The 24316-nt window shown below is 36.8% G+C and overlaps 3 protein-coding genes across 5 annotated transcripts; 2 read left to right on the forward strand and 1 right to left on the reverse strand.

The window, feature by feature from the left end:
- Positions 1-1853: 1853 nt before the first annotated feature.
- Positions 1854-6079, forward strand: LOC110912861 (cold-responsive protein kinase 1). Of its 2 annotated transcripts, none has more exons than XM_022157685.2 (8): positions 1854-1985; positions 2712-2856; positions 2940-2975; positions 3220-3335; positions 3399-3609; positions 3761-3998; positions 4150-4300; positions 5456-6079. In XM_022157685.2, exons 2-8 carry the CDS (start codon positions 2787-2789, stop codon positions 5813-5815), a joined length of 1182 nt encoding a protein of 393 aa, XP_022013377.1. In that variant the 5' UTR covers positions 1854-1985; positions 2712-2786; the 3' UTR covers positions 5816-6079. The 2 variants fall into 2 exon arrangements, with proteins under 2 accessions (XP_022013377.1, XP_022013378.1); XM_022157686.2 differs by having other exon boundaries at positions 1980-2121.
- Positions 6080-7129: 1050 nt separating this feature from the next.
- On the forward strand, positions 7130-9282 carry LOC110912862 (multiple organellar RNA editing factor 8, chloroplastic/mitochondrial). The gene is made up of 4 exons (XM_022157687.2): positions 7130-7538; positions 7773-7870; positions 8358-8423; positions 8500-9282. The coding sequence occupies exons 1-4, from the start codon at positions 7177-7179 to the stop codon at positions 9069-9071; spliced, it is 1098 nt and encodes a 365-aa protein (XP_022013379.1). The 5' UTR covers positions 7130-7176; the 3' UTR covers positions 9072-9282.
- A 686-nt stretch (positions 9283-9968) lies between these two features.
- On the reverse strand, positions 9969-13369 carry LOC110912863 (transcription factor GTE4). Of its 2 annotated transcripts, none has more exons than XM_022157689.2 (5): positions 11131-13369; positions 11000-11045; positions 10789-10893; positions 10613-10697; positions 9969-10338 (listed from the first exon to the last, which is right to left on the reverse strand). In XM_022157689.2, the coding sequence occupies exons 1-4, from the start codon at positions 12748-12750 to the stop codon at positions 10636-10638; spliced, it is 1833 nt and encodes a 610-aa protein (XP_022013381.1). In that variant the 5' UTR covers positions 12751-13369; the 3' UTR covers positions 9969-10338; positions 10613-10635. The 2 variants fall into 2 exon arrangements, with proteins under 2 accessions (XP_022013381.1, XP_022013380.1); XM_022157688.2 differs by having other exon boundaries at positions 10789-10896.
- Positions 13370-24316: the final 10947 nt, after the last annotated feature.

Below are 24316 nucleotides of genomic sequence, written 5' to 3' on the forward strand. Positions count from 1 at the left end.
TAAAATATGTTTGGTCGGATCCTAATGATCGACCAAACGGGTCGGGTTCGAAAGTCTAAGTGGTTGTTTAGACCGCTTAACTTACGACCCTAAACAAGCACTAAACTAAAAGTGACGAGTTAAACATGTTAGAACATGTTTAACTAAGTTAGAAAACAAGTTTGATATCAAAACAAGTGTTTTGATACCCAAAAATTGCTTCGTTGCAAAATACGCATAAATACGTATTTTGACCGAAACTTTGACTCGTCATTACGCCTAATCAACGTGGTAATCAGTAGGTATAGTCACAGGGGACTATAACCATCGTGATTACGCTCACGTTGCAAAGTTCAAACGAAATTTGTGTTGACCAATTAATGGTCCAAGCAGAAAGTCAAACACTGTTTGACTTTCATGCTTAAATACATAAATAAGCATGAAAGAAGCTTACAAAAGGTCCAAGCTTGGATCAAGAACAAGAAAACTTGAAGAATGGAGCCTTCAACCAGAAGGGATAGCTCCAAATGAGCAGATGAAGAAGAGAATTCTGAATGAGCAACTTGAAAAGGACAAATTGATGGGTTTATATAGGAATTCAAGAACCGTTAGGATCTTTCCAAGTGTTTCGAGAGTTGATCATGGCCATACATATGTTACCCACTGTTTAGAATACTAAGGGAGTCCAAATACCAGCCCATAAAGTGTTAAAACCATGTCTAAAACCCAAGGATCAGTTGCTATTTGCTGAAAACTGATTTTCTGCCCAGATAGGGGCTGTCGTGCCCCGCGTAAGACTCAGCATGAGTCTACGCGCCCCACGAGCGAGCAGCAGATCAGAAACAGTTTCAAAGTTTACAGTTTTGGTCCCTGCATGCATTTAAGCCCATTTTTGACACGTGTAAGCCCCGTTAACCCATTTCAAGGCTCAATAATGATTTGAAAGTATAGGGAACATGAAATATGCTTGAAAACATCTCGGATGTCGGTTCGTTTGGTCGTACGATCACGTTGTTCGGTTAATTACGACGAAACACGAACAGACGCGAAAAACGATCCAAATTACGCGACGAATGGTATTTTAGCATTCCAAACACTAAAATAAGATATTTTAATGATTACAAAAATTTTTGGATGTCCGGATATGTTCAGAACGTAAGATATGCGCGTAAATGCAAACTTGTGCACTTTTTGACGCTTTTAGTCCCTATTGATCAAATAAGTTTATTTTCGCATACCGAACCCCTCAAAGCCTATTTCTAAGCTATGTAAAGGATATTTATGGTATGTTTAACTTATGATCAAGTTCCGGAACGCACATTACTATACGAATCGACATACTTTCGCAGTTTGACGCAAATAGTCCCTGTAGTCGAATAAACTTGTTTTTGCCATACCAAACACTTTAAAACTTATTTCTAAGTTATGTAAAGGTTATTTAAGGTACGTTAAGCATATGTTGATGTTCCGGAGTGTTTGTTGCGTTAAACTGATTACGTTTACGCATCAGTTTGCGTATAACTTTCCAGAAAGCGATTTAGAATTTAAAATCGAACACAAATCAAAATGTGCAAAATGTCAAACATAAATAAACAATTATTGGGATCAAATCACATTGTTTTATTGATAATTGAACTATTCAGAGTTTGTACAATGATTACAAGCACAGATGTCACAAGCAAGGGCATGTAAGTCTTTTCACCTAAATAAACCTTTAACTGAGTTAGAGCTGGAGAGCAAACTGGCAACAAACTTGAAAAATCAGGAAGAAAAATGACCATTTTTAAACTATTGTAACAAAACCGTTAAAATGTTAAACCACGTATAGCAAAATAAAAGTTAACTCAATAATTTATTTGCGAGTGCGTGCTTGACTGACCAACACGAGGCCATGTGAATGAGCGAGTCGTTTGTGAAAAGTCAATTGACGCCACTCCGGTCAAAACGTCCTCCGTCTTCTTCATTGACATTTCCCCCATTCACACCTCCGTTCCAGAACTCCAGTGGTGAGATATTTTCTTCCATCCATTCATCTTCACCGAATCACTCCTTTAGTTTCATCTTATTGTTATTCCTTTACTCTTTACATGACGTTTTCTGTTGGAATATTTCACGTCTTCGACCATATTCCGGTTTTCAGCTGTACGATTTAATTCTTCCAAATTTGATTTTATATGATATGATTTTATTTTTATTTTGTTTTGTTTTGATCTGGATCTCAAATCATCAGCTCGATGTATGCGAATTTCGCCTTAAATGTTATATAATCTCTTTGAATTTGGTTAGTTTTACTGTATTAAACGAAATTTTAGCTATATTTTGATGAATCATGGACAGAAAATTACATCCAATAACTGCGTGTGATCCTGTTCAAGATGCTAATGCAATTAGGATGAATTGATTACATTGCTTGTGTTGTTGTCGACCCCTAATTTTAGTTAGAATTTTGGGATTGAGAGTTATATGTTCATACCGCATGATTAGTATGGTGCTAATGCAATAAGTATTGCTTTGCTTATGTGACTGTTAGAGGTGATTTGGTTATGTTTATGTTGTTGTAGCCCTAATTTTGAGTTTTTGTAGCATGATGCGGTTGTATCATGTATGGTATATCTCGTCCGTATATTTATGAGGTTGATGATGATACTTTATAATTTTGAGTTTTTGTAGAATGATGCTTTATAATAAATATTTTGGTCATGATTTCTGTTTGCATCTTTTTGTGATTACAGAGTCAGTTTTGGCATCACTGGCATTTGACATAATCTACTAGTAGACCGACGTAGAGAAAAGTAGAAAACCTTGTTATGACTAAGTTCAGTTGCTGCTTTGGGAAGGCGACTACCCCAACCCCAACTGGCGGTGTTAACCCCCGAGGTACATGGTTAATAATATTAATTCGATGCTTAAGTAGAGTTTCATCCTTGTTCAATGCTAACCGTTTTTTTGGAAAATTTCAGCAAACAATCACGGAAGCAATGTTGATGTTAGTATAGGTAAGACAATGACCACCTTCTAAATTTGTAACTGTATGCAATAATTTTTTACTCTATGCACGTGCGTGTATTAATGAACTTTCCATTCATGAGTGTACATTGATCTTCGTCTTTTTCCTTGAGATATATCAAGCATATGGGGATTTTTTATGAGATAATCTGTTTCGCGACAATCAAAATGAAAACTTCTACACATGAACTTTTCTGAGTGAGTGAGTGTTAATTAGATATTATTTTGTTGCAGAACTTTTGGATGCTGAGAATATGAGATTATATAAATATAGAGATCTTCAAGCTGCTACTGCTAATTTTAGACCAGAAAGTAAGATAGGGCAGGGAGGTTTTGGTTCTGTTTACAAGGTAACTTTTAAATACTTTTGTCTTCACGTGTGTTTAAATATTACTAAATTACATGATCTTTAGGGAGTACTAAGGGATGGCTCAGAAGTTGCTATAAAGGTTCTCTCTGCTGAATCAAGGCAAGGCTTGCGGGAATTCGTGAATGAAATAACCGTTATTTCAGATATACACCATGAGAACCTAGTGAAGTTGCATGGTTATTGCGTGGAAAAAGATCATAGAATCTTGGTCTATGGTTACCTTAAAAATGGTAGTCTAGATCAAACCCTACTTGGTAATTACAAATTGCAAACCTTCTTTTACATTTTTTAAATAACCCTGAGAATCCGTCACCAGAATACTTTCGCCTCCCGCCAATACCGTGCTAACCTATGGGACCAAGTAAAATGCCGCTTATAATATCTTTTTGGTTTCATCATGTATAGGGAGCGGTTATTGTAGCATTAGTTTCACGTGGGAAGTAAGAAGGAAGATATGCATAGGTGTTGCAAAGGGGCTTACTTATCTTCATGAGGAAGTGCAACCTCATATTATTCATAGGGATATCAAGGCAAGCAATATTTTGCTTGATGAAGATTATACACCAAAAATTTCAGATTTTGGTCTAGCAAAGATTTTCCCTGCTCATTTGACTCATGTTAGCACACGGATTGCAGGAACTCAGTAAGCTCATTTGACTCATGTTATTACAATTTCAAACAACTAAAGCATGTCTAAACAATATTGTCAACAATCAATTTTAATTTTACATCTAATTTTTTTTATCTTTGTAATTTACATCTAATTTTTTTATGTTTGTAATAATCTATTGCAGAGGCTACTTGGCCCCTGAGTATGCAATAAGAGGCCAGTTGACAAGGAAAGCAGACATCTATAGCTTTGGTGTTTTGCTTTTAGAAATCGTTTCTGGAAGGCCCAACCAAAACAGACGGTTACCCGTTGAAGAACAGTATCTTCTTGAACGGGTATGCATATCTTAATTCTGACTTAAGTTGGTTTTTCAACTTTTCTATTCCTAAACTAGTTTAACTATACAGTGTGTTGCCGTTGTTTTGTCTTGCATGCTGTCCTTGGCACTTACAATTGTTAATATTGATTTATATTCAAAAGATTTTTCCATATTTTGTCATTATGAAAGGGTATTTAAGACATTTAAGTAACAAGTAAACTTTTTTCATGAAATACGTGTTGATTCGAGCATTGTAATTTTCATAGGACGGAGGAAAATATCCTTTAGTGTAATTAGGTGAAAAGAATCTTGCTTGATTTCATTAGTATAAAACAGAAGTAATAGGAACACGCTTAATACATAAATATAACAGACGATAAATACATGACATGAATCAGTAATATGACAGTTTAAGGGTGTTAAGCGGGTCGTTTTAGTGGGTTGGTGGATCAAACCCAAAAATTTACACGAACATGAAAACCGTGTCAAGACACATCACCCAGTTTTGCGGGCTGACATGAAAAAGACCTGTTTAACCTGAAGTTTTATTTTATTTAATTTATTTTTTAAATGTTTTATATGTGTTATCGTTTGCGCGTGTCTCTTTTATCTTTTAAATCTTGAGATAATATACCAAAAAAATTAAGTTACAGCGTAAAACACATATTAAAAAAAGAGTAAACTTCTGTTTTGCTCCCTGTGGTTTGATCACTTTAACGGTTTTGCCCCAAACCTTTAAAAATAGCCATTTTACTCCCTGATGTTTTGGTTTTGTTGCCAGTTTGCTCCCTGCGGGGAGCAAAATGGAAAAACAAACAATTTGGATGGAGTTAGAGGCGGGGAGCAAACTGGCAAAAAAACCGAAACATCAGGGAGTAAAATGGCTATTTTTAAAGGTTTGGAGCAAAACCGTTAAAGTGAACAAACCACAGGGAGCAAAACGGAAGTTTACTCTTAAAAAAATAAGTATAAACCTAAACAGGTCAACCTGTGAACATGCAAGGTCAACCCGAACACGACCCATTTAGCTACATGTATATGCGGGTTTGACTCGAAATTGTTTAGACTAAACTCAAACTTGCGGATCTCATGCTAGTTTCATGTTGTTTCAGAAATTCACACCCCTACATGTCATAGTGATATGGCTAATACACTCTACCATTGTTTTCAGGTATGGCATCTATATAGAGAAGGGGAGTTAGAAAGGTTGGTTGATACTTCAATGGAAGATGTTGATATCGATGAAGCTTGTCGTTACTTAAAAATTGGTCTTCTTTGCACTCAAAGTCTGCCCAAAATCCGACCCTCCATGTCAGCCGTCATGAAAATGTTAAATAATGAGATGGAGCTTAATGAAAAGGATTTAACTGACCCGGGATTATTATCTGAACTAGTGACTTATAAAACCATGAAAAATAACACATCGGGTACATCATCTAGTGGTTCAAGAAAACCCGACGAATCTCAGTCATATGGAAACACGACCACATCATATGCCAATATGACCTTCACAACAATCACCGAACGATGATGGTCGTGAAAAGAGTTTGATTTGAAAGCATGTAGATGTGTCATTTTTTTTTGTAGATAAATGCAAATATCATTGTTGGCATGTTATGTTTTGTTTTGGTTCCTGGTTCATAAGAGAAAATTGTGGAATCCATTTGTTAGATATTGCATATAAACATGTAGTAGTGTCGTGAAGGCTGTAGCAATGTTTGTTTATCCGGCAAGATTCGAAGCTTGGATACAATTAATTTTGGTTTTTGTGCTCTATGATAAAGGGTATTTTAGACATTTCAAATTTGACATCGTCTTCGATAACAACATTTTTTTGTTATGTTTTTTTAACGACAAAAGTTACATAATCACTACTAAATTACCAGTGGCGGATCTAGGATTCCGACTAAGCGGTAACGTTTTATAAATAAGCGGTAACGAAATCGAAAAAACGTCAAATTTTTTCAAAATTTACACTAAAAACGTCAAAAATTTTCCGACCAAGCGGTAGCGAAGGCTACCCCTTGTTCCATAATACATCCGCCCCTGTAAATTACACCAATTTACCTCATTATGTTTTTTTTAACCGCAAATATTACATAATAACTACTTCTAAATTACACCAATTTACCCAATGCAGGGATTTGAACCCTGGTCTCAAATCAAGAGACACAAAGCCTCTACCACCCCACCAAAGTGGTGATGACATTCTTTTGTTATGTTATTCAGGTGCGTTGGCGGATGAGTTCGTAATTTACTCAGGGTCAAATTGGTTCGCAGCTTTATTGTTATCCGGGTTGGGCTTAATCACTCACATATTCATATTCTTCTGAATTATATTTATCCATTTGAAAAAAAAAGAGCATGTCTAGTGACAAACTTTTGATAGGAAAGATCTCCCCAAGGTTATTTATAGTGCTATACCCTTTCGAAGAATGTTAATAAACTAGTAAGTTTATCCGTCACGCATTGTAGTGGCGTCTAAACGTAAATTAATTCAAATTTATACCGTCTAATGCAAGGTATTATATTTGACCTGATTCATTACCAAACAAAATTTACTTCAAAATGTAAACCAACTGAAAACGTATGTAAAAAAAATATTATATTTGACCTGACTAATTTAAAAAAAATTCGTCGAAACGTAAACCAACACACGTACACAAAATAAGCATGTAAGAAAATTGTGTTTTTTAAGTTAAAGAATTGTAAACTTCAAACTTAAAAAACCTAACTGTGTTAAAATGACATTTTATAAAGTTTTAAAAAAAATGATGTAAATGCCAATATTAAAAGTTAAAGGGGTTAAGATAAAAAGATATTACGGATTCATTGAAGGACAGTTATATACCGATCCAAAACCCCAAACGCGAAGAACTCAAAACCCTAACAATGGCGAGTCGCACTCTCCTTCGCATACTCCTCTCCTCCACCAACCAAACCCTAATTCACCGTTCCTCCACAACCTCTTCTTACCTCCTACGATTCCGCCCTGTTGCCGCCATCGCCGCCGCTGATTTCCGCCAGTCTCCCGTTGCAGCCACCGATGTCCGTACGTTCTCATCTCGTCCGACCACATCTTCTCTAAACGATTCGAGCCCTAACTGGTCCAATCGTCCACCAAAGGAGACGATTCTTCTTGACGGTTGTGATTTTGAGCACTGGCTTGTTGTTGTTGATAAACCTGAAGGCGAGCCTACGCGAGATGAGATTATTGAATCGTATATTAATACTCTAGCGAAAGTTGTTGGCAGGTGAGCACCATTGTTAGTTTTTTGTTTCGTTTATATTATTCATATTCATATTAACTGTATTTGTTTGAATCTCGTGAACTGTTTGTTATAATTAATTAGGGTTTTTGTTCGCTTTGGAAGCTTGTTTATATGCATTTGTATTTGTACTGTACATAAAGCTTGTTTTATGTTATGTTTTTGTGTTGGTTTTTGAGTGTTATGCTGGGATTGAGTCCATTGTTCTGTTGATTTTAGCTATGATGAAGCAAGGATGAAAATCTACTCAGTTTCGACAAGATGCTATTATGCATTTGGAGCTCTTGTGTCTGAAGAACTTTCTTATAAGCTGAAGGGTAATTTAATTTAGAACTATTAAATTATCTTTTCTATTGAATGCAACCTTCAATTAAAAATGGGAGTATCAGCCACGCATAACGTGCCATGTGCTCGATGTGGTAAAGGAAACACAATGTTGTAGATGTGATTCCATGAAGCGCATGTGATGTGTCCGATTCAGTCGATCAGTGTTTGAACAAATTTGCCGTTTGATTGCAACGGGTCTCAGTTTTTCAAACATGATTGAACGAATCTGAACAACGATTGAACATATATGCTTATCGATTGAGCAATGGGTTTGAGTATTTGAACAAATTACACCATTTATTGAACAAATCCGATGGAGATGATACGAATATCTTATATTTTTAGTGTTTAAAAGTTAGCAAGTTAAAATGTCATCAATAAGTTGTTTTTTTTGGTATTTTTATTAGCGAGTTTCTGACATATGTAATGCACGCGCATGGCACACACACTGACAGGATAACATTTCTTTTGAATCAGAATTACCAGGAGTTCGTTGGGTGCTCCCGGATTCTTACTTGGATGTTAAGAACAAGGATTATGGAGGTATCTTAATTTATTGATTGATATACACCACCTGGTGTTATGATGTATGATTCTATGTTGTTTGAATCTGAATCAGGTGAACCGTTCATCGATGGGAAGGCTGTTCCGTATGATCCAAGGTACCATGAGGAATGGATCAAAAACAATGAGCGTGCCAACCAGAGAAACAAAAGAAATACGCCACGCAACAATGAAAGGCCAAGGAATTTTGAACGAAGACGAGAGAACATGCAAAACAACCGTGGCCCACCGAACATGGACGGTCCTCCACCTAACATGAGGCCACAAGGTCCACCTTCACCACCCTACAACAGAGGGCCACCACAAAGTCCACCACCACCCTACAATGCAGGGCCACAAAGTCCTCCACCACCCTACAACGCAGGGCCACCAAACACGAGACCTCAAAACCCACCTAACTACCAGCATCAGGGGCAGTATGGGCCAAACAGTGGATGGATGCCTAATAATGCTGCTCCTAACTACCAGCAGCAGGGGCAGTATGGGCCAAACAACCCTGACTACCAGCAACAGGGGCAGTACCAATCTGGACCTGGGCCCAACAGTTATCTGCCAAATCAAAACCCATACCAGCCTCCTCAGGATGTACCTGGAAGAGACATGCCCCCTGCAGCTAACTACAAATGATCATTTATGTTAAATGACCACTTTGTTTCAATTAAAGAAATTGTTCATTCACTCATTTGGTTTCTTTTATGTTTTGTTGGCAAAACTGTGAATGGTATTTGCAGTGTCATCTGAGAATCTAGTATCGGCAAATAATATTGTATAGTTCTAGCATTATTTGTTCTATGAACGTGTTAATCGTTATGCAGACGGTTCTATAAATTTAATACAACTTTGATAAACCGTATCTGACAAACTGAACCAAAATGGTATAGTTAGGCCATACCAACAGCCAGTCCACACATGGTGAGGCTAGGATCTGGGGAAGGTAGGATGTACGCAAACCTTGATCGGGTCATATCGATAAACCAAACATCATTGTTTGGTTTTGGTTTGTTCCATAACTGTTTAACTGGTAATCAAACTGATATTTTAGTTTATTAACTGGCTAGGATCTTCCACCATTAAGTGTGTAATTGTGAGGAACACCCACAATGATTGTTCATCACATCCTCCTTTTAGTCGCCCGTCTCCTTCACCTGAGGATTGCATAACTGTGCTGCTGTCGCTTCTTCCGTTAGGGATCCGTCTCTATGCCCAATACTTGTTTCTATCAGTTATCTTATAAAACATATATAGCAGGTAAACCCATTTTAATATTTTTTTTCCTAAAACAACGCTAAACTAAAACGTTTTAATCGACACAAAACTTTAATCTTTTCTTTTTGTAAAATGACACCAAACTTGATGATATAGCCCAAACCTATTTCGACCCAAACTAAAGCGAAACTTTGTGAAAACGGTTTGTTTTGACCCGAAACCATTTTCACTAAAACCAGACCCGCCTGTTTGCCATGCTTAGCCATTTCCATTCTTGATTCTAGTATGCTACATATGCAAAAAAAGGGACAGAGAACAGAACTACAAAAGTACATCCGTTAACCAACTAGAAAAACACCACGGGGCAACTATACAAGGCTAAACGCTACCAAGATTCAGTTAACTTACAACAAATACACTTGTTGTCTAACCCATTCAAAATCCCTACTAGATTTTGCTCCTAAACATACACATTTGCGACTCAATCCATAGCATAAACCCTACTTTATAAAAAAAAAAAAAAAATACCACAATCTTTCTTTAGTTATCAACATGACCAACTCAAAATATGTTTCTTAGAGCTTTCTGTTTGTAACCACTTGATCATACGGATCGGCCATGCACACAGCATCATATGCATAGCAGAATCATGTTTTGTTAGGTGGGCTTCTGTTGTTAAAATCTGCAACTGTAAAAAAAAAAAAAAACATCCATCACCATTCATTTCTTGAAGTTACTATCACTTATAAAGGATAATAAAATTAATAAAATACAAGAGTGAACACGAAACTAACAACTCAAGTATATAACCCTATAATGAAGCAGTTATTACTAATATTTCCTTATATAGCAAAAGTAACATACATTACCATTTTTGCATATACGAACAAGGCATCAATATATATTTATATATAAGTAACCGGTCGATCATATCAAACCGTAAAGATAATCAATTAGCTTACCTTAATGGCTTAATCCATGCCGTTCAACTTCTAGGCGACTGACCTGCATCTGACCCATCTTCAGATGAACTGTCACTATCTGAATCTGTATAGATATTTAGATACCATCTAACGCATCAGATTTAGAACAATTAAAACACCGACTACAAATTAACAAAAGTAACCGATATTATTACCACTTGAAGAGGATCCAGAATCACTGCTAGAGCTGCTTGAACTAGTGGCATTATCTCCTCCCCTCTCACCTTGATCAACGGGTCTACCAGCAATAGTATTCTCCTCTGCTTAAATAACAAAAAAACACTGATTTTTAAATAATCTGAACCACGGAAAGAAAAGATATATAACATTAAATCATTAAATCACGTGATTATAGAAAATTCTTACTTATTTTATCTTCTTTTGGATCATCTGGATTTGATTTTGATGGATTCTGCATTACCAAAAACAACTGGTCAAAACATGCATCTTTAAAACGTAAACTTTAAAGTATACAATAAAAAAAATACGATTAGTACCATGGTCTGATTGACATCATGAGCTTCTGCCCTTGCTTGTTGAGCAAGTGCAGCTTTCCTTTTATGCTTGCTCAAATTCTTTCTATAATTAGTAACAAACCGATCGAGCTCCCAAAGAGTTTCTATATCAACACTATCAATATCAACTTCAATCTCGTCATCATGTTGTGAGACCGATGTGTTCTTTTTGATAATCTGGATAATATTGTCAAGCTTTTCCGAAGGTAAACTCTGTAGATTTGTACTTAGTTTTTGCTTCTCTTCATACGTCATGTTCCTCTTATTTGGATCCTTAGCTTTAGGTTTCTTCGGTACAGGTGTCCTACCCGTTGGCGCAGATATAGACCTATTCACCACAGGCACGCTCACCGATTCCGATCTTTGCAGCATTAAAGGAGCATGTGCAAAGTGAGGAGCCTTTCTTGAGGTGGGAGTAGGAGTGCTCGGATCGTAAATCATTGCGTATCTCGAAGTCGGATTAAATTCAGATTCGATGACAGCCCACCTTTCTTCAAAAAGATTCAACAACTGCTCTGCCATCAAGTGTACATCTTGTCCTTTTGGATTATACGTCATGGCGTTACGGAACGTGAGCCTGACGTCATCTGCGAACTCCATGGGAGACTTGTAGAAGTTCTGTGCAAGACGACTCTTAACTGTTCCCAAGTCCATTGGGTGTTTAATGATGTCATGGTAATCATGAAGCCCTAACATCTTCGCGTTAACCGGCTCGTTAAACACCCAACCGAATTTATGCTTCATTAATCTCTGCAACAAATTGTTGCAACTCTTGAACGTTCGATTCCAGACACGATCTGATTCCTTGCTATGCTTCCTTCCACTGTTGGACTTATGCCTCTTATTGCTTTCCGATGGTAATCTGTCTTTCCCAAGAAGAAACTCCGAGCTTTGATAGTACGGGTTAGCCTTCGGTGTTCGCTTCTCTTTCTCCATGAACTCACCAACTCCATGGTTGTTATTCCCAACAGACACACTTAACTGCCGGAAAGGCCTTATAACGCCATTTGAAACCGAGCCCACTTCCGAATTAACTCTAAACAAAGCTCTCCTATCAACCATGTCATCGCCCAAATATTGCGAATGATTATAAGCCTCACCATCACCATCACCTCCAACACCAACGTTTAAAGACGCCGTTAGCTCGGCTTCTTTATCTTCAAGCTTTTGAGCTACACGCCGAACGTTTTCAAGCTCAGCTTTCATCGTCCCCATTAGCTCAACAATTTCATCCTTATTCGCACCTTTCAAATTAATCTTAACCAAACCATCCACCACCACAACAACTGGTTTCACCACCCCGTTTCTAGTAACCTCCCGACTCTCAACCAGTTGCTCATTCGACGGCTCTACGACAGCCGACACCTGTTGAATTTCCGAATTAGCATGTTCCGTACCTACAGTTTGATCGTTATTCGGGGTCGTAGGTTCGCCCAACTTGGTAACTGGTAGAGAGACAACCTCAGCGGTGAGGGTGGCAGACGGGGTCGAAGAGGCACCGGAGATTCTTTTAAACCTTCTTGTGTAAACCTTATTACCCTCTCCCCACTTACTCTTCCCTTTGCTTATTCTATCCGCATCTAATAACAACCCAGAAGCCATACATATACAAAACACCCTCACCAGAATAACAATAATAAAAAATCACAACTTTAAACGAAACCCTAGAACCAAATTTCCTCTAATTCACCAAAATTAGAAACCTTTTCTAACAACCAAAACACAAATTCCAAATTCCCCAAAAGAAATCGAACCCGTACACCAAATCTAGGGTTTCAATTTTGAAACTACGATAAACCCCCAAAATTCAAGCCCTAGAAACACAAACCCTAAAATTGAACCCCTAGAATTTCAAAAAATTGAGCTCTAAAATCAGATCTGGGGGTTAAACGCCTTCACATCTGACATAATTAGGGTTTACAGAGGGTTTGAAGAAACCCTAATCTGGAACAAAAGGGGGAAAATGAAAATTTTGGATAATAATTAAAAAAAAGATAAGAAATTAGGGTTTAGAAGATGTTGGGAAGCTAGAATCTAACAAGGATTTAGATGGCAGTAATCGATCTGAAGTCTGTTCGCTCGTGCTCTGCTGCTGATGAAGTGTGAGTTGAAACAACACGCGCTAGGGTTTGAGACTGGTTTAAGGTGGTCAAGTGTGCTTTATATACCGATGTGAAGATCCTGTGTTTTACGTGGGTTTTTGTTTTTCTAGACGCGCCTTGTGATAGGAATTTGGGGTGATATCTCTTAATTAAAGTACTGTTTTTTCTATTTCTAAAATATCATAAGTGGGTTAAGTTAACAAACTTTGATTTTTTTTAACGATAACTTTTTTTTTTATTCTCGACTTGAACTTACCTCTTCCTCTCTCAAGATCAAGATGTTTAAAAGTTTTGTCTTTGTCAATGGACTGCTATTTCATTGGTAACAATGTTTGATTTAGATGTGGGTTCTAAATGTTATAAAAACTTAAATCTTAGTTCATTTTTTTATAATCGAGTTTTATTGTTCAATCTTCAAAATGATGTTAAATTTAGGTTTGTATTTATATATGTTTTATAAACCCAAATTTGGATTGATTTAAATCTTGACATGTGAGTTAACCTATTTTGAAGAAGCGAGGCTAGCAAGGCCTGGGTCGGTTATTGTGTGTTGTTGTTGCATAACAGGAACTCTCATCGACTCTAGTTTTAAATTAAGTGCGATTCTGGTTATCAACTTTACATCGATGAAGATTTTGATGAATTTTGTAAGTTGGGAATCTGAATGCGCATGTTCAAAGTAATTAATATTACTTCAAGAAAGAATAAGAATTGCATCATTAGTTACTTGATAACTTAATCATAACATAACATAACTCATTCGGAACAATGTTTTAGATTTAAGTTTAAATGTTTTAAAAACGTAATCTTAATTCATTTTTCTTAAATTTAGGGTTGATTGTTGGCCGAGCGGAGCTCTACCAACTGAGCTATATAAATGTATTAAACTAGGTGTTGCCTCGCCCGCGTTGCGGGGCGATAGCCGAATAATTCTTAACCAACTAAAAAAACAGTACCATAGTTTTGTAAGAAAGAAAAAGTAAAAAGAGTGTTAGGCAGCTCCTTCACACGATTTTTAGCTGGGGACAAAGTCATATTTTTATTTTTACTTGAAGGAAAAATCAAATTTTTTTCCCAAGGGTAAAATCCTAATTTTTGCTAGGGGAAAACAATAATTTTATTTTGCATTGGGGACAAAAAAAAAACGTAATTTTGAATTGAGTGTGATATCGTAGTTTTGAACCGAGGGAAAAATCGTAAATTTTAGCCGGGGGCAAAAGCATATTTTTATTTTGAACTGGTGGCAAAGACATAATTTTAAACTGGGGGAAAAACCGTAAAGTTAAAGTGGGTATAAAATAATAAACTGATGTAAAATCGTAATTTTGAGCCGGAGGAAAAACAAAATTTTATTTTGAACTGGGGCGAAAACGTAATTTTGGCTAAGTGTAAAAGCGTAATTTTTTTTATCGAGTGCGAAATCGTATTTTCGGTTTAGCTGGGTGTAAAGTCTTTTTTTCTATTTTGAACTAGGGGGAAAATCATAATTTTGAACCGAGGGTAAAATCGTAATTTTGAGCTGGGGGCAAAAGCATAATTTTATTTTGAACTGGGGGCGAAGACGTAATTTTAAACTGGGGGCAAAAACGTAATTTTAAAGCGGGTATAAAATAAAAAGCTGAGAGTAAAATCGTAATTTTTGAACCGATGGCAAAATCGTAATTTTGAGCTGCTGGCAAAAGGGTTATTATATTTTTTAGTTGGGAGAAAAGCGTAATTTTAAACTATGGGCAAAATCGTAATTTTAAAGTGAATATAAAATAATAAAATGGTTTGTCCAATAGAGGACGGGCGGCCGCCCATTTCGACCAATGGCAGGGAAACACTATTCCCTGCCATGCTTGATGTCCCGCCCGCGTTGCGGGGCGATGACCGAATAGTTCTCAATAAATTAAAAAAACACTACTATAATTTTGCTAGGAAAAAAACTAAAATGATGATAAGACCATAATTTTGAGCTCAGGGCAAAACTGTAATTTTCAGGACTAATAAGCGAGTGTTAAGCAGCTCCTTTAAACGAAAAAAAAAATTAAATCAAGTCAACCAATTAAAACTAAAAACTTTTATAGTTTTGTTAGAAAAATTAAAATAATGGGGAAAACGTAACTTTGAACTGAGGGGGAAATCATAATTTTGTTTCAGGGATAAAATCGTAAATTAAATGGACCAATGGGGTTGAGGGCAAAATCGTAACTTGCCCGTGTGAGGAAAAAAAACTAATGGCAAAACTGTAAATTTAAACAGGGCAAAATCGTAATTTTGAACCGAGGGCAAAATTGAAATTTTTAGCTGAGAGCAAAAGCGTACATTTATTTTTAAATGGGATAAAAACATATTTTTCAACAAATGGCAAAATTGTTATTATAAGGAAAAAAACCTAATGGCAAAACTGTAAATTTAAACGGGACAAAATCGTAATGTTGAACCGATGGCAAAATTGAAAATTTTTAGCTGGGAGTAAAAGCGTAAATTTATTTTTAAGTGAGGGTAAAAGCATAATTTTGAACTGATGATAAAATCGTAGTTTTAAAACGGGATAAAATCGTAAATTTGTTAGGCCAATAAAGGTGTGTCATGCATGAGTATAAATATAAAGTGGGAAAAATCGTAATTTAGCAAAAAAAAAAAAAAAAAAAAAAAAAATTGGTGGCATGTGGCCGCCCAAGTCAGCCAATCCCAAACAAACACTATTGCCGGCTATAAGTTTTGTATAAGTTGAATGGTGTTAAATATATTCACAAAGTTTAACCTACCAATTTAACTCATATAAATGTGTTAAATAATATTACTAAAGTTTAACCTACCAATTTAACTCATATAATTGTATTAAATGATGTGTAATGTTTATTATGACAACTTGTGAACCATAATAGTAGGTTTGCAAGTGAATTGAACGAACATCAAGAAGGCATTGTTCGTTAATGAAATAAATATATTCATGAAGTGTTCATGACACTAAGTGAACAGGTCTTTCTATTCTTATTTGTTCATTAAAAAAATCAACATGTTCGTGTACATTTGCTAATTTTAGGTTACGGACACAAACGAACACAAACAAATGTTCATGGACATAAACAAAAGTTGATGAAAAAAACGAACGATGAACATATATTAAATTTCGAATAATATACAATACGTTGATAGTTATTAAATATTTAACTAGTGAAAAATTTGAAGTATTCAAATAAAATATAAAAACTTAAAATCTTAATGAACCATCAAACACAGACATAAATGAACACAACTTCTATTCATGATCGTTAATATATTAATTGCAAGAACACAAACCAACTCCCCATCAACCGGTTCAGGAACTGTTCGTTGAACTTTTGGTTCGTTTGTCCCACATAAGAGCATTTCGAGAACTTCCTTGAACCCAGCTATTAGAGGGCCGGCTCTCATCTTAACAATTTATAATTTTATTAAATTATTTATTTAATTACAACCCTTTAACTTTCTAAAATCTATATAATCATTTTTACGTGTTTATATTAATGCATATGTTGGTATAAATTCAGGTTGATTATGGTTTTTCTCGTCTTTTACTAATTTTTTAACCTTTACCCTTTAACATTTAGTTTTGACAATTACAATCCTTCAATCAATAGGTTGATTGTTTCGCTCCTGTATCTACCACTGTTTTTGGCACGCGACGCTTCATACAGTGCTATGGCTTGCGATATCCTTTCTTCTATCAATGCGTTCAGTTCTGCCTCAGTCGAAGGCATTGGTGCGGTGGAATAACTGTCCGTTGGCGTGGGGCTCTCCTTTTGGGTGCCATGATTCTTCCAAATGATAATACGATAAAGATTAGGCGTTGATTTATTACAGTTTGGTTATTGTAAACTTGGTATACTTTGTATGTTTGTTGCTTTATGCATAAACTGCAGGAAAGATTAAAGAAATGGTAACAAGGCTACTTATTTCTATACACTTGGTGAGGAAGGTTCCTGCAATTAGTGGAAAAATCACTACACAATCATCTCTTTCACATCTCTATCTCAGTAAGTCTCTCTCTTTCTCTCTCTATATCTATATATCAATAACCTTTTTACCCTAACTTTCTCTCTCTAAAAACCTCTCTTTCAACTCGCTCGTTTTCTCGATTCTCCAACAAGCAAGAGGTTTATCTAGGGTTTTAATACACACACATTATCCCCAATCTATCCAGATTTAAAATGATGAAACACTGGTTAACACTAAGGTTAATCAGCTGGGTTGTCTCGTATGTGGGTTTAATCTTCTTCTCTACTCGCCGATGACTGATATCCTGCAAAACAGAACACCGGTGACTCACCACAAGGAGGGGAATAGGGGGGGTCCTCCTTGTGACCACCCTCTGGCGTGAGAATAAGTACTGTTCTAAGGAGAATAGTGTGTGTTATAGGTGAAATGTAAAGAGAGCAGAATGTTTAACCTAAATGATGAAGGGTCCTATTTATAGCCGAAGGATGAAGGAGGGAGGAGAGACCTTGCCAGCTGCCACCGGACGCCAGCTGTCCGACCAAGGGGAATATCCTCTTGGTCTCCTCTGTTGTGGTCATGATATTGGATGACGTGGCGCGCCATTATTTGCCCAGGTAGGAGAATTAGTACTGCAGCTGTCGGTCTGCTCCTAGATCGTGCCGCAGGTCCACATGGCGTCTGATTAATGGTGACATGTATTGTCCTTTTTGTCTGGAGGAACATCTTTTGTGCCACCTTGATATCTTCCAGAAGCTTCTAGAAGCTTCTAGATTCGCTTGCTGATGTAGGCGCCATGTTAGATGGAAAAGATGGTGTGGTCCCTGCCATGTGTGCATCGAATTTGGGACCATACCTCTTCATAAAAGAAAAAAGCCATCAATTTAAACCTTGATATGTGAGCTAACCTTTCCGAAGAAGCAACACAAACAAGGTTTGGATTTATATTTGTGTTTAGTTCCGCAACAAGTATTCTCAACCACTCCTGTTTCAAACAATTCCATAAGTCTTCTACTTTTTTGGAAGGCAACAGGCTGACTTTTATGAAGGCGGTTATGGAAAAGATCCCGACTTATTTCTTTTCCGTGTTTAAAGCTCCTACTAAGGTGATTGATCAACTGGAGGCCAAGAGATGTAACTTCTTATGGGGAAGATCGAATAGTATTAAGACAATGTGTTGGGTGGGATAAAACTACTAGACCAAAAGATGCGGGTGGCCTAGGGGTTACCCTACTGAGAGAAGCAAATATTGCTTTACTATCCAAATAGTGGCAGCAGTATAAAGCTGAACTGAATGCATTGTTGAGGAAGGTGATAGTTGCATTCATAGCTCGAAGAGATACGGTTCGCACTTGTCGGTCGCGTTAAATATGTTGGGTTATTGGAAACCATCGTTGGCATGGAGAAAGAAGTTTTGAAATACAATGTCAATTTGGGGAATCTAATGGAAGGGGTCGTGGGAAATTGTGACAATATTCGTTTATGGCTGGATACTTAGGTGGCGAATGATCCTCTCAAAGTGTAATTCTCGAATCCATTTGAGTTAGAAAAAGAATATGGTGGTGTTAATCATGGATTGCCATACTTCAAACAATCATGTGGCTAATTGGAAAGGGAGGTGGAAACGTGTGAACTTCAAACTAGGTTGAACAGTTGGAACTGGCGGATCCGATGGAACTCCTTTATCTGGTGCGACTATCAAATGTGGTCGACAAATGGAAATGGATCAAAGAGGATATGAGTCAAATTTTGGTGGCTTCTATGAAGAAAGTTTTGTTTAATGTAGCACGAGAAGAAGATTCTTTCACTTGGAAATGGAACATTTGGATTCCGAAGAAGTTAAACACGTTTATGTGGAAGGCGGAGAAATATCGTATCCCATCGATGGTAGCTTTGAAAAGAAGGGATGTCGATGTGAACTGAGTCTTATATATGTTGTGTGGAGACACAAATGAGGCAAGGACAAACTTTTATTGCAAATTGGCTATAGTGATTTGGCAGTTTGTGTCACGGCCCCCGACCCGGTTTGACCCGTTTCCGGAGCCGCGGGACAGAAATCCTGCGGTACTTTATTTATTGTGAGTTTAGCAGCGGAAAAATTTATTCACAGGATCGGCTAAGTTAAAATATTTCCCGATTTATTTTATTTCACAATTCGGGATACAATCCCGGATAATTTACAATAACAAGATTTTATTAATAAAACATAATTCTTTATTTTATATTGAGCCACTATCTTAAGCTTGAAATGCTTCCCCTTGCATTTTTCCTGAATTACAGCAGATCACCTGAAACATGTTTGAAAAAGATTTTGTCAGCGGGGAAATACTGAGTGAATTATTCTAGTTACTGAAAACGACACATTTATTATAATTCACAGTGGTAAGATCTTTTACAATGTCTCTGATATCAACCAACTACCCACAGTACTTTACCACTCGATCCATTGGCCCATACGTCCAATGGTATCTGTGATTATGGTCATATCACCCAATGGCTGCCCCAATGGTGAAGATTATCAAGTAATGTGCACAATACCCCACATACCGGCTGTAATTTGGTGATTCACATAAACTTAATCACTGTAAGTTATAATTCTGAAAATAATTTGGAGTATTGTAAATAGTCACAAACTGTGATAAAAGAATTTATAAAAAGAGAATAACTCACATTGCAGATTTAGTACTGACAGAATGTAATTTTATCCTTGTTTAACCTAATTTCATAATAATGCACACAAAACAGAGTTAGTAATCAATACAGCAGTTACGATAATTTCCCGAGATCAAATATTCGCAATGAATGACCAAGTGCAATACTTCAACTCATTTATCAAAATGGCAAACGACAAAGTATAGTACTTCAACTCGTGTATCGAATTATCGACAACGACAAAGTACAATGCTTCAACTCATTTATCGGATTACCGACAAACGACAAAGCATAGCCCAATGTGGGCGGCACTTAGACATTCTTTGGGTATATTGATCCTGGAAACTGAACCGTAATAGCGATCGAGTAATTACCCTGTTCTGCGGCAGCGATTCGATAATTGTGTGTGTGTGTTGGACTGTTTTGCTTATAACTCGATCTACGTAACTCCGATTTTCGTCGTTCAAGTGCCAAATTTCAAGTCCCAACCCCTGCTATTTATACTGAAAATTTGACACCGTCGCGTAGCGCGAGGGGGTACCCCTTTAGGCGTCGCGCTACGCGAGTGATCACCCTATTTTCATAGAGTAGCCCTTCGTGCATGTAGGCTTGCTGTGTCGACGGTTTTTAATTTTTCGAATTTTATAATTAGTTATGAAGATAATCGTTATTAGGGTTTTGCCCCCCCTGAGTTTTAGGGGCCCTGATCCTGATTCCGATTGTTCTGGAAATTTTAGGGTTAGTGCAGAATTACTTGGGTTTCTTAATTAGGGTTTCCTTAATAGCTAATTACCATTCTAATTATTAATTTTAATGAGAGTTGTTACATCCTTCCTACCTTAGGAAAAATCTCGTCCTCGAGATTCACTGGAATAGATGAGGATACTTGCGCTTCATTTCTGACTCTAATTCCCAAGTGTATTCCGGTCCTCTCTTGGAATTCCATTTGACTTTTACCAACACAAGTCGCTTGTGTTTGAGGAATTTGACCTTCCGGTCTTCTATTTGTAAAGGTTTTTCTATGAATTTCAGTTTTTCATTTACCTCTATGTCTTGAAGAGGTACTACCAGAAATTCATCTGATAAACATTTCTTAAGGTTGGATATATGAAATATATCATGTACTCCAGCTAGTTCTTCTGGTAGTTGTAAGCGATAAGCAACTGGTCCGATTCGTTGAATCACTGGAAATGGTCCAACATATCGGGGACTCAGTTTTCCTTTCTTACCGAATCTTACCACACCTTTCCAAGGAGATACTTTTAGTAGTACTTTGTCTCCTATTTGGAATTCAAGTGGTTTGCGACGATTGTCGGCGTAGCTCTTCTGGCGATCTCTAGCGGTTTTTAATCTTTCCTTGATTTGAGTTATCTTATCTGTGGTTTCTTGTACGATTTCTGGACCTGATAATTGACTTTCTCCTATTTCTGCCCAACATACGGGTGTTCTGCACTTGCGTCCATATAGTGCCTCGAATGGTGCGGCTTCAATACTTGAATGATAACTATTGTTATAGGAGAATTCAATTAATGGTAAATGGTTATCCCAATTACCTCCAAAGTCAATTACACATGCTCGAAGCATGTCTTCCAGAGTTTGGATTGTCCTTTCACTTTGTCCGTCGGTCTGTGGATGATATGCAGTACTCAGGTTGAGTCGGGTTCCCATTGATTCTTGGAAACTTGTCCAAAATCGGGAAGTGAAACGACTATCTCTATCCGATACGATGGAGAGCGGGACTCCATGTAAGGATACTATTTCATCCACATATATCTTGGCTAACCTTTCCATGCTAAAAGTTTCTTTTATTGGTAGAAAATGAGTTGATTTGGTTAATCGATCCACGATTACCCAAATTGCATCATTACCTTTTCTGGTTCTGGGTAACTTAGTAACAAAATCCATTGTTATGAGTTCCCATTTCCATACCGGCATTTCTAATTGTTGTAGTAAGCCTGAGGGTTTCTGGTGTTCTGCTTTAACTTGTGAACAAGTTAAACACTTAGATACATATTCAGCTATATCCTTTTTCATTCCTATCCACCAGAAATTCTTTCTTAAATCTTGGTACATCTTATTATTTCCTGGGTGTACAGTATACCTAGATTTATGAGCTTCTTCTAAGATTTTTGATCTTAAATTTCCTTGTTTAGGTACCCAAATTCTGCTTTGGTGAAATTTCCAAATTCCATCATTTCCTTGTTCTAATTCTTTTAGGTAACCTTTCATTCCTTCGGCATCGTCCTTGATTGCCGTTTTCTGGATTTCTTTCACTTGTTCCCGTAAATCTACTTGTAGATTTATTCTAAGAGCACGGACTCGCTTTTGCTTTTCATGGAACTTACGACTTAAGGCATCTGCTACTACGTTGGCCTTTCCTTCGTGATACTGAATATCACAGTCGTAATCACTCAGGACTTCCATCCATCTTCTTTGTCTCATGTTTAACTCTTTTTGCCCGAATATATATCTTAAACTCTTATGATCTGTATAAACAGTAAACTTACTTCCATACAGATAATGTCTCCAAATCTTAAGGGCAAAAACTATGGCTCCTAGTTCTAAATCATGAGTCGTATAGTTTTCTTCGTGCTTTTTCAACTGTCTGGAGGCATACGCAATTACCTTCTTGCGTTGCATCAATACACATCCATATCCTAATTTTGAAGCATCACAGTATACTTCAAAACCTTCCGTTCCTTCTGGTAAGGCTAAGATTGGCGCATTGGTTAATTTCTGTTTTAAGATTCTAAAAGCTTCTTCTTGTTTTGGTCCCCATTCAAACTTAGTGGCTTTACAGGTCAGCTTAGTTAATGGTACAGCTATCTTGGAAAAATCCTTAATAAACCGTCTATAATAACCGGCTAAACCTATAAAACTTCTAATTTCCATTGCAGTTTGTGGAACCTTCCAGTTAATAATGGCTTCGATCTTAGCAGGATCTACGTGAATACCTTCGTGATTCACCATGTGGCCTAAGAATTGCACTTCTTGCAGCCAGAATTCGCACTTCGAGAATTTCGCGTACAACTTTTCTTTTCTTAACAGAGTTAAGAGTGCATGCAAGTGCTGACAATGCTCGACTTGACTTTTGGAATAAATGAGTATATCGTCAATGAATACGATCACAAATTTATCCAAATATGGTTTACAGATTCTGTTCATCATGTCCATGAATGCAGCTGGGGCATTGGTTAATCCGAAGGGCATGACTGTAAACTCATAATGACCATACCTAGTTCTGAAAGCAGTTTTAGGTATGTCTTCTTCTTGAACTTTCAACTGATGATATCCGGATCTTAAATCTATCTTGGAGAAATACCTAGCTCCTTGTAATTGATCGAAAAGATCATCAATCCTAGGTAATGGGTATCAATTCTTAATTGTAACCTTATTCAATTTTCTATAATCAATACACATTCTCATTGATCCATCTTTCTTTTTCACAAACAACACTGGTGCACCCCAAGGGGATAAACTAGGTTGTATAAATCCTTTGCTTAGTAATTCATCTAATTGCTTTTTCAATTCTAGCATTTCGGTAGGAGCTAATCGATAAGGTGCCTTGGCTATCGGTGTAGTTCCTGGAATTAGATGAATCCTAAATTCTACTTCTCTGTCTGGTGGTAACCCAGGTAATTCTTTGTAACACCCCAAAAACATAAACCCGTGTATTATAAAGTTCAAAGAATTAATAAACAAGAAATTACCAATTAAGAACTTAACCTAGTTAAATTCTAGTCTTGAAATAACTCATATTATGGTTAAAATACTTGAAGCTAGAGAAAATGGTAGTCAAGGGACTAAACTTGTCAAAAATGAAACTTGTGTTACTAATAGTAACAAAATCAAAACCATACACCCCAATTGGGGGTCCTGGTCGATCAAAGAACAAGCAGGGGCGACATCCCCCAGTTTCCAAACCCTAACCTCAAGTAAATCTCTAAATTGAAGCCTCAAATCAGCCCTAAATCAAGTCTTGAACACGAATTAGTGATCCTCATCGCAAGAGGATTAAGAGGTATGTAAAAATTGATGAGAATTCTCTATTTGAAATCCTCATGAAATCTAGCAAATCTGAAATTTTGTTGATGCATGATAGTAATTAGCTAGATTAAAGATGATATAGTGTCTAGGATTAAAACCTAGACAACTAAATGTGAAATCATGCCCTAATTCAGGAAAATTCCATGAATCCATAGATGTTAAGTTATGGGTTTTGTATGTTGATGATGAATATTGGGATTTCGAGTGTAATCCTAGTATAAAGTCCATTATAAGAAGTAATTCCAGTGATATTGATGCTAAATGTATGCAAAATTTCTATTATAGTGATATTTGATGGCAAATCATAAAGTCATGAACTTGTTTATGAAGATGGAAAATTCGACCCGCTAGGTGTTTGTAGAAATGCCTAAGTGGGAAATTAAATGTGAATTTTGAACAAAAAC

This window comes from Helianthus annuus, chromosome 15 (assembly GCF_002127325.2).
Source record: "Helianthus annuus cultivar XRQ/B chromosome 15, HanXRQr2.0-SUNRISE, whole genome shotgun sequence".
Lineage (NCBI taxonomy): Eukaryota > Viridiplantae > Streptophyta > Magnoliopsida > Asterales > Asteraceae > Helianthus > Helianthus annuus.